Below are 14,524 nucleotides of genomic sequence, written 5' to 3'. Positions count from 1 at the left end.
GCAACGTAAGACTCAAGGCAGAAGGCTTCCAACACCTCGAGGCACCTTTTCAGCTTTGGTCTTATAAATAGCCTGACTAGGGTGCGAGGAATGCGAGGAATGTAACCCTACACCCGTGGGCTATGCATTCAACAAAAAGACGATTTCTACACAACCCACAAGACGACGGTTGGGCATTCACGGTACCTTAAAGTGCAGATTTGAAGGTGTGGTGGATTAGTTGTGACCGTTACGGCTGTACATACGTATGTGGCTAGCGGGCAAGATGCTCCTATGATATATGCAGGCTGGCTGATCTACGGAATGACTTACTGTATTGGGTTGTGTCGAGAATCCTTCTTCAGACTGCAGATTTTCGCTGATATCTGCGAATGAGAGCCGAGTAACAACTAACTCCTCCAATGTTAAGGTCGTATTAGCGAGGACGCCACCGTAAGCCACCGCTGTACTCATACGCTACGATGACACCAACACCGTGGCCTCCCCGAGCCTGCTTTGCTGTGCCGCATTTCATGTTGAAGAACCCGCTCGCTGTGAGATAGGGCCAGGACTCAAACGGGCGGTGGTCGTTGTGTCACCCACCATGGCCCTTGGCATGGTTGGAATAGGATTCGAGATCAGCCCAGTTGTCAGCGGACGCAACGGTCGACGGACGACGTTATCGTCTCCTCCTCCGAACCATCCCAAAAGCAATGCAGCGAACTTGGAACCGTATCGGAACGGTTGGTTAAGCACGCAGTGGATGAATGTCATTTTCCTTGCTCAAATATGTGAGCTTATATAGGCAGCAATTCTTTCGTTACAAATGAATGTCTTTTTAGCGCGACCGTTGGGAAGGAGGTCAGGATGTAAAGAGACTATTGACACATAGGTCATGTGTTATGACTTCTTCCTAATGCTTGCTCAACGGCCATACACTTAAACCCCCCATTGAGTTGGTCCTCAAAACAACCCGCAATTCAATAATAAGGAATGGGACGGGGCTAGCTAGAGCTGGGTCATGCACCGAGAGAGCAAGAAACTCGCATGCATCTAAACTATCTGCCTTGGAATACAGTTACGTGAAGATAATTATCCTACGAAGCTAATCTTGAAGCACCTTTTTCCTATAATCAAGGTATTAAGCAGTCTTTATAGTACCAAGTAAAGCCATGTTACTAGTCTACGTGTATCATAAGAGTCTCCCTCGAGAATAAAAATACACAAAGGTCGTGGTTGTAGGTGCTAGAAATCTCACGTGCTCCGCTTGCGAATTCGAAACGGGAGAGAATGCTTCAGTCCCCCGACGCCGAGCCCGAATCTCCACGTGGTCACCTCAACGTTATCAGAAAGCATCTCAATGTCATAGTCCCTAGCTAATAGAGCACAGGTGAACAGTATCACGCTCTTGGCCAGGAAGCGACCGGGGCAAATAGAGTGGCCGCCTAGAAACGGGATTAGTCGGTACCCCCTGCAACAATAACAAGGGTGTCGGTAGATTCCTCACCTCCATAAGGAAACCAAGATCCCTCGGTTCCGTCCATCGAGAAGAACGGCTTATTGTCCATTCGTTCCTTGCCGCCGTCCGGCCTGGGTTCCACCCAATCCGGGGACTCACGCACATGCGGTGCCACAGGCCCGCTCTGGGAGTCCGCGGGATCGATGATGAACCGGTCGGACCAAAACGAAGTCACAGGGTGCTCGCCGCCAAATTCATTCCAGAACGAGTTATCCATGTGTGATATTCCGGCGTTCATGAGACCGATCCGGCCCTTGGGGAGAACCCACCTACCCAAATGAACGTCCGTGTGCGGTGAGCTTACCATGAAGTACGTCTTGACGTGGAGGCGGAGGACCTCGGCGTAGACGGAAGAGAGCAGAGGCTCTTTGATAAGCTTGTTGGGGTCTATGTCTAGTAAATGTTGGCCGCCAAAGGAGCCCTCGACGTCGTCACGGACGCGCCGAAGGAGGTCTCTATCCTTGAAAATGTGGAATGCGGAGAACATAGCGCAGGGGATAGTGTTGCCAACAGCACTAATGAAGGGGCGATCAGCGAAATATGATCTATCCGACAAAGATCAGATAATAACATCAGAAAGTGCTTACCCCCACGCTAGCCCCAGGTCCATTCTCGCAAGCGAATCGTCATCGTGGTTCTTTACCGCCAAAAGTTTCTCTTGCCGGTACCTCATGAGGTTCGAGCCCCAGTAAGGATCCCCATCTCCATCAGGACTGATGCTCGACTCGTCAAAGTGCTCCCTGGCGTACTCGTACCAGCGCTTCAGCTGGCCGACGCAGCTCTGACGGGGCTTGTACGCAGACGGCTTAATAAAAGACGGAAGTCCCCTGGCCAACCATGGAACGCTACCATCAAATCCCCAAAGGTCTTGCATAAATTCGGGGTTGAGACGGAGCATCGTCGGCCCGTACAAGCACTCGACGAGAGACGAGCCGACTACGTCCCGGAAAAAGTTGGAGAAGTCTGGCATTTCCGTCCACTCCTCAGAGAAACTTTTCTCTTGCATCCTAGCTGCGAACGCATTCATATACCGCCTAGTGCTGGGCAGCAGGCCGGGGCCACCTAGGGCGCGAAGGAAGCCATGGTGCGTGATATAATCGATACGGTCTTCAGCCGGCACGTTGCTGCCTAGGTATGGCTTAGGGAAAGGGCCCGAGTCGTCGGCGCGGTAGACCGACACGACACGCTCCGGAATCCCGAAGAAGTACTTGAAGACATACACGAACATGGAGATCGGGCTCGAGAGGGTAGACTGCTTCCATATAGTGGCGATAGTCTGGCGGTCCTGAAACGCGTAGATCTCGAAGCCGAGAAAGGAAATCCGTGATGCGGTCAGCCTGCTGTCGTAGCAGCTGCGGGCGGGTAAAAAATCAAGTTAGTAATATAACTTTTGGACAACATCACCACTCCGTGCACGCTCACTTACGTAGCCCGGCGGAGGAAGTTGGCGTTATCCCACACGAATGAGAGGGCGTTGCCCAAGTATGGAACCATGGACGGGTATTGGGGCGGCAACTGACCCCCATCTTTCCGGATCTTCTCGAATCTGTTCACCGAATGCCATCGGTAGGCTTTGATGACATAGTTGACGAGTCCCAGAACCGTCAAAACCGCGCCAAAGGCTGGCAAAGTCCTGATGTCCTTGTTCAGCGATAGACATGCGAGCGCGGATAGAAATGAAAACTCGACAGGAGTAACCCTGCTCATCGATTCCCAGAAGCCCATGGTTGTAGAAGGATGTGATTTAGGGCAACTGAAACTACGCGGAAGCTAGTGGCGACGGCCAGCTACTCCGTTACTTGCCTGCCTTTAATACCTACCTCCTCTCGGACCAGCTTAGTGAGCGAGGAGTTGTTCAGCTGCGAAGTCTTTCCGATGCGATCCTTCTCGCGCTCGTCTTGAGTCCAAAGGGGCATATCCTGCGCCTCTCCAGCTTGGGCAGGTTGAACCCGGCCAAGGTATTCGCGTCCCACTCCGCGCTCTCCCGCATGACCGGCGGGCGTATCTGACGGGTCCTCGGCGGTCTCTTATCAGAGGCTCTCATCGCCTCCCCCAGCCGCTCGCTTACGCCTCTGCTTTTTTTAGCATGGGATCCGTACGGCATCAACCCATCGATACCAGTAGTGGACGAACAGGTCTTGATTCGCCCCGAGGGGCTCGCGGAGTCTGCCGTTGCACAAACACGACAAAATATCACCCTTCATCGTAACGGCCGGGCCTGTGATGGGTGTCCTTCGTGGCACCCCCGCGTAAGCGCACATAGCATATGGGGGCAGCAGACGTGCGGCAACGAGGCGTGAGCCCTATTGGCGTGATGACCAGCTTTTTCGACGGTGGCATCGATTCGGGAGGATTCTGTCCTGCCCCCAAGAAAGGGAGAGTTAGAAACGGGATATTGGTGATCTTGTGATATTATACGGAAGCTTTGCCGGGGCTAGGGCTGTTAGGGTTAGTTGTTATTGTTGATTATACGCGGATGTTAGGTTATACTTCCCCGTAAGACACACGATGAATTGTTTTTATTTAAGCCCTTTTATTGTAATAATATAATGCCAATATTGATGCAGCCGTCGTATTACTTCACGCAACAAAGGCCTAATGGGGGCTGATAAATTTCCTGTTCTAAGGAGAGGTACTCGTACCTGTCGATACTCATTTTATTTTTGAGCAATCAGATGTGCATCCGTCTCCAACTGAATCGATGTTGGTTCTCTCCTCAAAAGACGACCTGCCTAGGAGGTACCTACGCGTAGTTATGACAGTCTCACCACCTGCACAAGTACCCCGAGGTACCTAAGGGATAACGGTACGTCTATTGCATAATCACACGCCTCCCCGTCGTGTGATGGGTCATCTTCTGCTTGTGTAACGTTCCCCTCTCCCCTCATTCTGTGCCTGAAGCAGAGCAGAGCCACAGCAGTTGGGAATACCCCTAGAGCCACCCCTAAAATGAAATCAAGGCGCGGCCAGTTCCGCAAGGGCCGATTAAGCTGACCGACACTGTAACCCTCTTAAGTCTAGAACTGGCAGCTCCTCGCTCCGCCCGCCCGCCCCCAATCTAGACCACTGCCAACACCACCATCGTCCCCTTAGTTGTTGTACCTTACGTGACCAAGTTTTCGAGGTCGACCCGGTCGTCGCGAAGTAGCCTGCCCTCTCTCCTCCTCCTCCTCCTTCTCATGCTGACCCCTCTTGCCTGGATCTAGGTCGACGCGCCGTTGAAGCTCCTACAGCACGATGACCTCCACGCTCGCGCTCGTCCTGAGCGCTGTGTGTACCACATATGTGTTTCTTTCCGCTCTCCTTCACTACACCCAAGACGCAAGGGAGCCTCCGGCCGTCGAGACTTCGGTGCCGTTCGTTAGCCCGCTGTTTGGTCTCGTTCCGGGCATGCAAAAGTACTTGGTGAAACTAAGGTCAGCAACCGCTTCGGGGATTCGCCCCTGATGGAGGCAATGCCGTGCGTCCTAACCAAACCTCCGGCTCTCATGTAACTTACGATATTTTTGGGCTTCAGAGACAAGTATGGGCTCCCGATCTACACTCTGCGCATGCCGGGCCAGCGCATCTACGTCATCAACTCTCTGTCACTCATCCCGCCGCTCCAACGCCAGATCAAGACTATCGCCTTTGCGCCCATCGAGGCCCAGGCGGCAGCCACCGTGATGGGAGTCGGCCCGGCTGGAAACGCGATCATAGGCGCGGACAATATGTTGGAGGACGGTTCGTACCTGGCCACCTTCGTGCCTTCTACGCACCCGGCCCTATCCCCGGGTCCCGGCCTGGACGCCCTTAACGGTGCGGCAATCCGACGCATCGCAGATTCTTTACAGAAGCTCAGCGGCGACGGTTCGACGACGATCGAACTGTTTTCTTGGGTACGCCGAGAGCTGTTCATGGCTACCACCGAGTCCATCTACGGGCCGAAGAATCCGTTTCGTGATCCTGTTCTCGAGCAGGCATGGTAGTATGTCCATACCCCTACCTTAGTCTAGCTGCACACGGCTTGGTTAGAAGGTTCGCTAAGGTGACCCCCGACAGCACATTTGAGCCAAGCATCATGTTCCACATGCTTAAGGCATGGCCGAGCGTCCTGGCGCGCGAAAGCGTCTACGCACGAGAACAGCTCATTATTCCCGCCTTCGAGAAATATTTCGCCGAGAACAGCCACCTACAAGGCTCGGTCCTTGTCCAGTGCCGCTACCAGCACAACGTAGGCCACGGTCTGCGCGGTAGAGATGTAGCAGCCACTGAGATCGGCCAGATGGTGGCGTCCCTAACCAACAGCGTGGCCAGCGTGTTCTGGATGGTCTACCACGTCTTCTCCGACCCCGTAGTCCTCGACGAGTGCCGGAGAGAGGTGGAGCAACTCGTGCAGGTGGACGACAACGATGTGCACACCGTCGACCTCGCCAAGGTTAAATTTTTATGTCCCGTTCTCTTCTCGACGTGGCAGGAGACCCTGCGTTACGTGCACATCGGCATCGCTGCCAGGGTAGTAATGGAGGACATCACGTTCGACAACAAGTACCTCCTCAAGAAGGGCGCCACCGTCATGACCGCAACCCCCGTCCAGCACACGGATACGTCGGTATGGGGCCCGACGGCGGCGAGTTTCGACCACCGCCGATTTCTGCGGGGGCCGGGCGGGAAGCGCCCGAACCCTGCCGCGTTCCGCGCCTTTGGCGGCGGGGCGGTGCTCTGCCCGGGGCGCCATTTTGTCAGCACCGAAGCCATGTCGTTCGCGGCCCTGTTGCTGCTCCGCTTCAACCTGAAGCCTCTAACCAAGGACGGCGAGTGGGCCGTGCCGCGGAAGCAGTTCCCTATGACATCGTCTATGCCGACGCCAAAAGATGAAGTCCGGGTGGAGCTGGTGCCGAGAGACAGACGGGAGTGGCGCATCAACTTCTCCGCATCCAGCAAGGGTATGGAGATTACCGCTGAGGATGTGGCTGGGGGTGACCATTAAGCATTTACCTACGATTCACATCGTGCTCCTAATCGTGTCTAGGCCACGCCCGTTAGACAGGTTCAAGTGGCAATTAATTGTGTATATCATTCGTCGAACGTGTCGACCCCCAAGCGAGTTGACAGGTGAACATATAAGATTTCTGTGTGTTACATTCTCGCGATTTTTCCTCTACAGACGGGCGGGGTTTAGTTCCGCTGCCGTAGTGAAACAACAAACCAACCTCATTGTTTTACAGCCTTATAATAGCTGTTCATAAACCGGGCGCGTCGTGTCTTCCGTTAACTTGCTTTGGGCACCGTGCCCGGCCCGTTTGAGGTCCCGATCCGTCAGGTTGTCGAGATCATCCTAATACTAATTACTGCTTCTCCACTCGTTATCAGAATTAACTAATCACTCTATGAGCAGCGGCAGCTGGCAGAAGCTGGCGAACCTACCCGGACATTACGCAGCAGCGAGACCACACTACCTACGTGAGGAGCACCGAAATTGCGCCAGGTTGCCATACCAATTTCCAGTCGCTAGAACTGTAGGTAGCTGGGTAGCAACGGGAAGCCGAGATTTCCAGTTGGAGATGAAGGATGCGGTAAGGGAACGGATACTACGGTAAGGTGGGGTGCAAATGAATACCGTGCCTCCTCCCTGCTGCCCCCCTGCGTGAAACAAAAGGTAGAGATGAAGTCGTAACTAAATATTCTCAACCCTGTATATCGTCCCAAGGGCTGGGCGCAAGGTGAGCCGCCGTGACAGGGTGCAGATTCTGTAGAATGCAACAGGCAGATAGGTACAGATACGCAGGATCACGTATTCGCGATACGTCTCGGTAAGGTCGACTCAGGAGTGCGAACAGAGCTTGGCGAGTTGAACCCTCTGGTGTCATACCGGCAAAAGTAACATCCATCCTCGTTCGGAATATCCGTTATCTCGGCGGTGCAATTTGTGATGAGAACCCTCGCACCAACAGTAAGACGGCGTGGAAACGAGGGCGGCGAGAGGGTAGTATCGCTTCCTTATTCCAGACATGACCCACCACATCCCCGGGACAAGGACAACAGGTTCTCGCAAGGGACCACCCTCCCCGTAAGCCTAGCAAGGCCATGGCGAATACCTACTCATACATGGGGGCATAAGTGCCAAGTGGAAAGAAATTGAACGATGAAAGATGAGAGTTGACCAGCGTGCATGAAGAATGCCCCGTACGTAGGCTCGAGTATGCCACGATAAGGAACTGTATCGGCGGAGAAAGTGCCGGTTTTCGGCTGTTATTATCTTCCTAAAAAGAAAAGAGCAGTTTTGAATAATTGAATAATAACTACCCAAGGTAGGTAGTGATTAGGAAACCCCCGCGGGCCGGGTTCGATCAGTAAACTGCTTACGGGCTGCGCACTGAGCGGTCTCTCGGTCCACGCTGGAGACCCCAAGGACAGGCAGCTCTAAGGTTGCACAAGCGGGTGATTGTAGGGAAAGGGCCATATTATTCGTCGTATTGCCGAATCTCGCGGGCTCGCCTGAAAACAAACACACCGTGCCTGGAATCCTTCTTATCCTCTGCAAATTACTACCTGCTGCTATTGCTGCTATACAGCTCCTCCCTCTGCTCGCTGGCCGCCGCCCCTGCGTGGTTGTGACAGAGAAACGCTAGCTAGCCTTGCTGATTCACGACGTCGGCTGCCCCGCGAAGCTTGAGCTGTCGGACTCAGTAAAAATCCATGGTCCTCGATGGCCGCTAACAATCGCGATGCCGTCTTTCGGGACTGGCTCCAGAGGCAGCAGCAGAGAAAACGCCTGCAGCTGGGCGTTTCCTTCCGGGACCTCGCCTGCCACGGCTTCACGTCCTCGGCCACCTTCCAGCACACTGTCATCTCCTACGCCCTAGCCCTTCCGCGGCTCGTCGCTAGGCTCGTCTCGGGACAGCCGCCCGCCAGGGTGCAGATCTTGCGCGACTTCGCTGGCCTAGTCGAGGCTGGCGAGATGCTGCTGGTCCTCGGGAGGCCTGGCAGCGGCTGCTCGTCGTTCTTGAAAGTTCTATCTGGCGACGCGCACGGCATCCACGTCGGCGAGGGGACCAAGGTCAACTATGCCGGCATCTCGTACCACCAGATGCACCGCGACTTCAAGGGCGAAAGTATCTACCTCGCCGAGCTCGACGTGCATTTTCCCGAGCTCAGTCTCGGCGAGACCCTCACGTTTGCCGCGTCGACGCGCGAAGTCGGCACGAACACCCATTTGGCGTCCCAGGCAACCGGTCGCAACGTCGCGGTTTTGTTCGGTCTGTCGGGCGCCCTCGATACCAAGATGGGGAACGCCCTGATCCGCGGCGTCAGCGGCGGCGAGAAGAGGAGAACGAGCATCGCGGAAGCCCTCATCAGCGGCGCGCAGTTCCAGTGCTGGGACAATAGCACCCGGGGCCTTGACAGTTCCACAGCCCAGCGATTTATCGAGCTGCTGCGGAGGTCGACGAGTGCCTTGCGATCGACTGCGATCATGAGCATCTACCAGGCATCAGAGGCCATGTATCGGGTGAGTAACTCGGGAGAGAGCGCGTCACGCGTGAAATGTGAGGTGAAGGTTAGGTCCCGCTGAGGCTAACACGGTAGCCAGAGTTTTGACAAAGTCACGCTGCTATACGAGGGCCGTCAGATCTATTTCGGCCCCGTCGAGTCTGCCGCCGACTATTTCCATAGGCTCGGCTTCGCAAAGCCGAGCAGAACGACGAGTGCTGATTTTCTCACGTCTCTCACCAATCCGGCGGAGCGCATCGTCCGGGAAGGTTACGAAGATCGAGTTCCCAGGTCCCCGGATGAGTTCGCCGCTATGTGGAAACAGAGTCCCGAGGCTAAACGGCTTTTAGAAGATATTAGTGCCTTTGACGACGCTCATCCGCTCCTGGTTTCCAAGGAGCAATCCCATTCAGCTGAGAGTCAAACCCCGATCAGAGAGATGTTGGCGTAAGTCAAGATTACTAGCCACCGTACATCCCAAGCAGCGCTAATATCGGCACCTAGTCTTCGCTCGTCGACTTACTTAATCCCAATAGCCCAGCAGAGCATCATCTGCATCCAGAGGGGCTTTCTCCGCCTCCGAAATAACTATGTGCCCGCCGTCTCGACCGTCTTCGCGAATGCCATCCTTGCCATCGTGGTGGGCAGCGTGTACTTGAATCTCCCGGACACAGCCGATGGCATGGACCAGAGGGCAGTTCTCATATTCTTCTCTTTGATGATCTGTGCGTTCTCGCCTGCTTTTGAGGTGAGCTGTCTTGCGTTTTCAGCGCCCTATTTACTTGAGTTGCTCTTTACTTACCATGAACCCCCTCAAGGTCCTCACCATGTGGGCGCAGCGGCCTATTGTGGAGAAACACGACCGATACGCCCTATATCATCCCTTCACTGATGGTGTGGCTTCGATTCTATGTGATCTACCGGCCAAGTTCGGCACCTCGGTCATGTTTCACATTACGCTTTACTTCATGACCAACCTCCGCCGCACTGCTTCGGCTTTCTTCACCTACCTCGTTATCATGTTCTTCATTGTGTTAACCATGTCAATGGTTTTCCGAACGTTGGGGTCCTTGTCGCGGACACTAGAGCAGACTATGGCTCCTGCATCGATCGTTGTTCTGCTCTGCATCGTATATACCGGCTTCGTAATTCCCGTCCCATACATGAAGCCTTGGCTTTCATGGTTCAGGCGATTAAATCCCATGGCTTATGCCTACGAGAGCTTGATGATCAATGAGGTGCGTGTGACTCTTGCGTTAGATACGAGACCGGTACTAACGACGGCTGGTAGTTTCGCGGCCGTCAATTCCCTTGCTCCTCCACCGTCCCCGCCGGGCCTGGCTACTCTAACGAGGCCGGTATGAGTGGAAAGGTCTGTCCCGTCGTGGGAGCTGAGCCGGGAGAGCCTGATGTGCAAGGATCGGCCTACCTGCTCCTGAAATATGGCTACGTGCAAAGCCATCTTTGGAGAAATTTCGGTATCATAATTGCCATGATGGTCATATTCTGCGCAATTCACTTGCTGGCGGCAGAGTATATCCCGGCTCAAAGATCAAAGGGCGAAGTGCTTCTTTTCCAGCACGGTTACCGCAAGAACCAGCCTCAACTAGCGTCTGACTCTGAGAAAGCCGCGTCGTCGCCAATATTTGCCCAGGATATCAGCGGGCAGGGGGATCGCGATGGGAATGAAACGCGCCCCGAGACTGTGCAAACTAGTATTCTTCAACAGTCCTCGGTATTCCACTGGAACGATCTGAGCTACGAGATCAAGACCAACAACGGCACGAGGAAGGTCTTGAACAATATCAACGGATGGGTCAAGCCAGGGACGTTGACTGCTCTGATGGTAACAACCCTTGCTATTCGAGAGAGATGACGATTTTAGAGCCTAGACTAACAAGAATCTGCTAGGGCGTTACAGGCGCTGGGAAGACAACACTACTCGACGTTCTGGCAAATCGAGCAACCTTCGGAACAGCCAGCGGCGGTGTCTACATCGACGGCACACCGCGGGATATAAGCTTTCAACGCCGGATAGGTTACGTTCAACAAGAGGATATCCATCTCCCTACCGCCACCGTTCGTGAGGCTCTGCAGTTCAGCGCATTGCTTAGACAACAAGGGACCGAATCGAAAGAAGGCAAGTTGAACTACGTTGATAACGTCATCAAGGTGCTGGACATGGAGCCCTATGCCGAAGCCGTGGTTGGCATCCCCGGCAATGGTATGTGAAGAGATCATTGTTAGCCGAAGTTGTCTTTACTAATCCTTGGGTAGGCTTAAACATCGAACAGCGAAAGCGATTAAGTATCGGAATAGAGCTCGTAGCCAAGCCAGAGCTTTTGTTGTTTTTAGGCATGTAGATGCCCCCCGTGGTTATACCTATATGTTCTATGTGCTGACTATATGCGGTTGAAGACGAGCCGACGTCCGGACTCGACAGCCAGACAGCATGGTCCATCTGCACACTCCTCCGTAAGCTAGCAGACCACGGCCAGGCGGTCCTGTGTACGATTCATCAGCCATCGTCCCAACTGTTTCAGATGTTCGATCGCCTGCTGCTTCTCAGCGACCACGGGGAGACAGTGTACTTCGGTAATATTGGCCGAGACGCTTCGGCGTTGATCGAGTACTTCGAAAGCAGAGGCGCCCCAAAGTGTCAGACAGCAGACAACCCTGCCGAGTGGGTCCTGAACGTCACCAGCAATAATGCTGGTACTGCCACTGTCATTACCGTAGACTCGAGCAAGTCTTCAGTCACAGAGCAGTCTCGAGAAACGGAGCATCCAAGCTGGTCGAAGCAGTGGGACGAGAGTCAACAGAACCACGACGTACAAGAGTACCTCCAACGGACCACGGCCGCAAAGCAATCGTCTTCGGACAATCCTTTGTCTACGGGTCCGGGGAAGAACGAATACGCTGCCTCGTTCTTTCAGCAGCTAATAATTGTGACAAGCCGGATTTTCCAGGAATACTGGAGGGACCCGACGTATCTCTATTCGAAGCTGGCTCTCTGTGCTGGTGTGGTAGGCGGTTTTCACTCTTTTTCTTTTACCTTTCTTGCTCTCCTCAACCCCTTTCCCGCATTACGTCCCCTAACCTCTTCTCAGTGCTTCTTTAACGGCATCTCCTTCTATAATACCCCGCTCGACATGCAAGGCTTCATCAATTTCGTCTTCTCCATCTTCCTCATCTCCCAGCTCTTCAGCACCCTCGACCAGCAGATCATTCCTCGCCTTGCCGACGGCCGCAGCCTATTCGAGGCTCGCGAGAGGCGATCCAAGTCGTACTCCTGGACCGTGTTCCTCGCAGCCAATATTATCGTCGAACTGTGGTGGCAGACAGTCGCCTCTGTCATCATCTTTGTGTCTTGGTACTACCCTACCGGCCTTTGGCGGAATGGCGACGCGAGCTTTGGAATGAACGAGAGGGGAGGCCTGGTATTCGTGCTCATCTGGCTGTTTTGCCTGTGGATCACAACTTTCTCGCAAGCTGTCGGTGTGGGTATCGAACACGCGGAGACGGCCGTGCAGATTGCTACCCTCTGCTTTTGGCTCTCGCTGGTGTTTTGCGGGTGAGTAGTGTATAGCCCAAGCGATTTATCCAAGTAACTCCAAGACTAACTCAAGCTCCCCAGTGTCCTCGTCTCTCCTAACGATCTTCCTCGCTTCTGGATTTTCGTCTATCGAGCTTCCCCGCTGACGTACTTCGTCGACGGGATGGTGGTGGCCGGCCTAGCCAACACACATATCGAGTGCTCCGACATACAGCTCCTCCATATCGACCCTCCTCCGGACGTGTCCTCCGGCCTTACATGCGGCGGGTATCTGGGTCCGTTCCTACAGTACGCCGGCGGAGTTCTTAGGAATCCGGCAGCGACGACGGACTGCCTCTACTGTCCAGTTGACCAGACCAACAATCTTCTCCTGCAGTTGGGAATAGAGACAGAGGATGTGTGGCGGAACGTGGGGTACATGGTTGTCTATATGGTCTTCAACACACTAGCCACCTATGCTATCTACTGGATTGCGAGAGTGCCTAAGACCTGGAGAAGGAAACAGGCTTGAGTATGACGAGTGGGTATACCTTGAACTAGGGCGGCATGAACTGGACATGAAGCCGCGTACGAGATTATTCTTGGCCAGGGGACCTGTCGTTAATAGTAGCAGATTTGAGTTGCGGCGGACGTGGTTATTGTAGGCAGCAAGTAATATGGGTTGTTGAGCTGTAATGTGCTGCATGCAGGAAGGCCAGATGGCGGAGGCCGTTACATAGAGGTATATAGGCTAACGATTGGCGATGAATAATTTAATGTCGGCCCTGTCAATCCGCCTTAGTTGCTTTCAATAATACTAAATGTCTATCACATCGAAAGGTGCATAACGTTTACACGAGACCCGAGTCTCATTTCTCTGAGACCCCCAGAAGACTCTTATTAATACTTATTAACCCCCCTTTTCTAACATATGCCCTCATAATCGTCTTTGTAGCACAGGTGTATTCTATTATTGATTGAAGTAATTTTTCCACGACATATATGTTTGGTGAGTATGATTCGCTCCATATCTCAGCTGAGCAGACCTCTTTGGGACGGAGAAAGTGACAACAGACGGCGGGTACTAAAGCAAGTGAAACCCATTTCCCGCCCGTAATACTGCCATGTAGCTATTCCACCGGCGGGAATTTAGACACAACTACCCTGGTCTCGGCGTAAAAGCACACGAATGTATGCCACGCTATCTGCCCATCCGTGTGGAGAGAATATGGGGAGCGGGGATGTTGAAATTTTGGGTTTACGGCTGTTGTGTGGAGCAGACGGACAAGATTTTCCACCCGTAGGAAAGCCGTAAACGCTGTTATGAAAGACGAATCTCGTCATTCTGCCCCCTGCTGATCCCTCGCCGCTTTTGGGGGCCAAGCACCGGCGCTGCACACCCTGACGCTGGCACTAACCCGCTGTCCTCAGCAGGGTGTGAACAAATCCAACTACAACCGAGGGAGCATAAAACGGCCACTCAGAGGGTTCGCACACAACTCCCTGCCATCGCAACATAGCCTTAGTTCGGCAGCCATCTGTTGGTTGCTCTTGTGAATTTCTATTGATTTGGCGTGCTCTCACCTTGGGTACCCGTAGGTTTCCTCCCAACTTCTTGCGGACGTCTGTTTTTTGGCTCCTGCTAAAGGCGCCGAGTCTATCTGCCCCTTACATGTTGCCGTTCACATCAACTTTTACATTATGGATACTGCTTCATGAGCTCGCTGAAGGGAAGCCATCAATCTAGATGAAGTAATCGAGACTGCCTTGCAAAATAGACTCTCAGACCGGTCAACGATTGACCCTTATATTGTCTGCAGAAAATTAAAGCTAAAGAGTAAAGGGGTAAACTCAACGCTGTCCACAGCTCAACGCTATCCACAACTTAACACTATACATCGCTCAATACTATCCATCACTCAACGCTGTCTATAACTTAACGCTATCCTCTCATTAGGCATCCGAACCCTAACGTCGAATTCGACGGCGCCAATCCCTGAATTTCAGACATGGAACATGTA

At 53.5% G+C, this 14,524-nt stretch overlaps 3 protein-coding genes across 3 annotated transcripts; 2 read left to right on the top strand and 1 right to left on the bottom strand.

The window, feature by feature from the left end:
- Positions 1–1,233: 1,233 nt before the first annotated feature.
- On the bottom strand, positions 1,234–2,726 carry GGS23DRAFT_608238 (Pfs, NACHT and ankyrin domain protein; the record flags this gene model as incomplete). Its single annotated transcript, XM_051520175.1, has 3 exons — positions 1,234–1,424; positions 1,487–2,013; positions 2,086–2,726. The coding sequence occupies 3 exons, from the start codon at positions 2,724–2,726 to the stop codon at positions 1,234–1,236; spliced, it is 1,359 nt and encodes a 452-aa protein (XP_051367136.1).
- A 1,637-nt stretch (positions 2,727–4,363) lies between these two features.
- On the top strand, positions 4,364–7,109 carry GGS23DRAFT_590259 (cytochrome P450). Its single transcript, XM_051517684.1, has 5 exons — positions 4,364–4,642; positions 4,705–4,914; positions 5,016–5,465; positions 5,540–6,828; positions 6,905–7,109. The coding sequence occupies exons 2-4, from the start codon at positions 4,736–4,738 to the stop codon at positions 6,465–6,467; spliced, it is 1,557 nt and encodes a 518-aa protein (XP_051367135.1). The 5' UTR covers positions 4,364–4,642; positions 4,705–4,735; the 3' UTR covers positions 6,468–6,828; positions 6,905–7,109.
- A 716-nt stretch (positions 7,110–7,825) lies between these two features.
- Positions 7,826–13,348, top strand: GGS23DRAFT_590255 (ABC-2 type transporter-domain-containing protein). The gene is made up of 9 exons (XM_051517683.1): positions 7,826–8,987; positions 9,069–9,415; positions 9,473–9,716; positions 9,787–10,206; positions 10,260–10,814; positions 10,880–11,192; positions 11,246–11,323; positions 11,387–12,542; positions 12,606–13,348. Exons 1-9 carry the CDS (start codon positions 8,187–8,189, stop codon positions 13,033–13,035), a joined length of 4,344 nt encoding a protein of 1,447 aa, XP_051367134.1. The 5' UTR covers positions 7,826–8,186; the 3' UTR covers positions 13,036–13,348.
- The last annotated feature ends 1,176 nt before the right edge of the window (positions 13,349–14,524 follow it).

This window comes from Durotheca rogersii (genome assembly GCF_024521655.1).
Source record: "Durotheca rogersii strain YMJ 92031201 chromosome Unknown GGS23scaffold_60, whole genome shotgun sequence".
NCBI lineage: Eukaryota > Fungi > Ascomycota > Sordariomycetes > Xylariales > Xylariaceae > Durotheca > Durotheca rogersii.
This window is presented reverse-complemented; position numbering and strand designations above follow the sequence as displayed.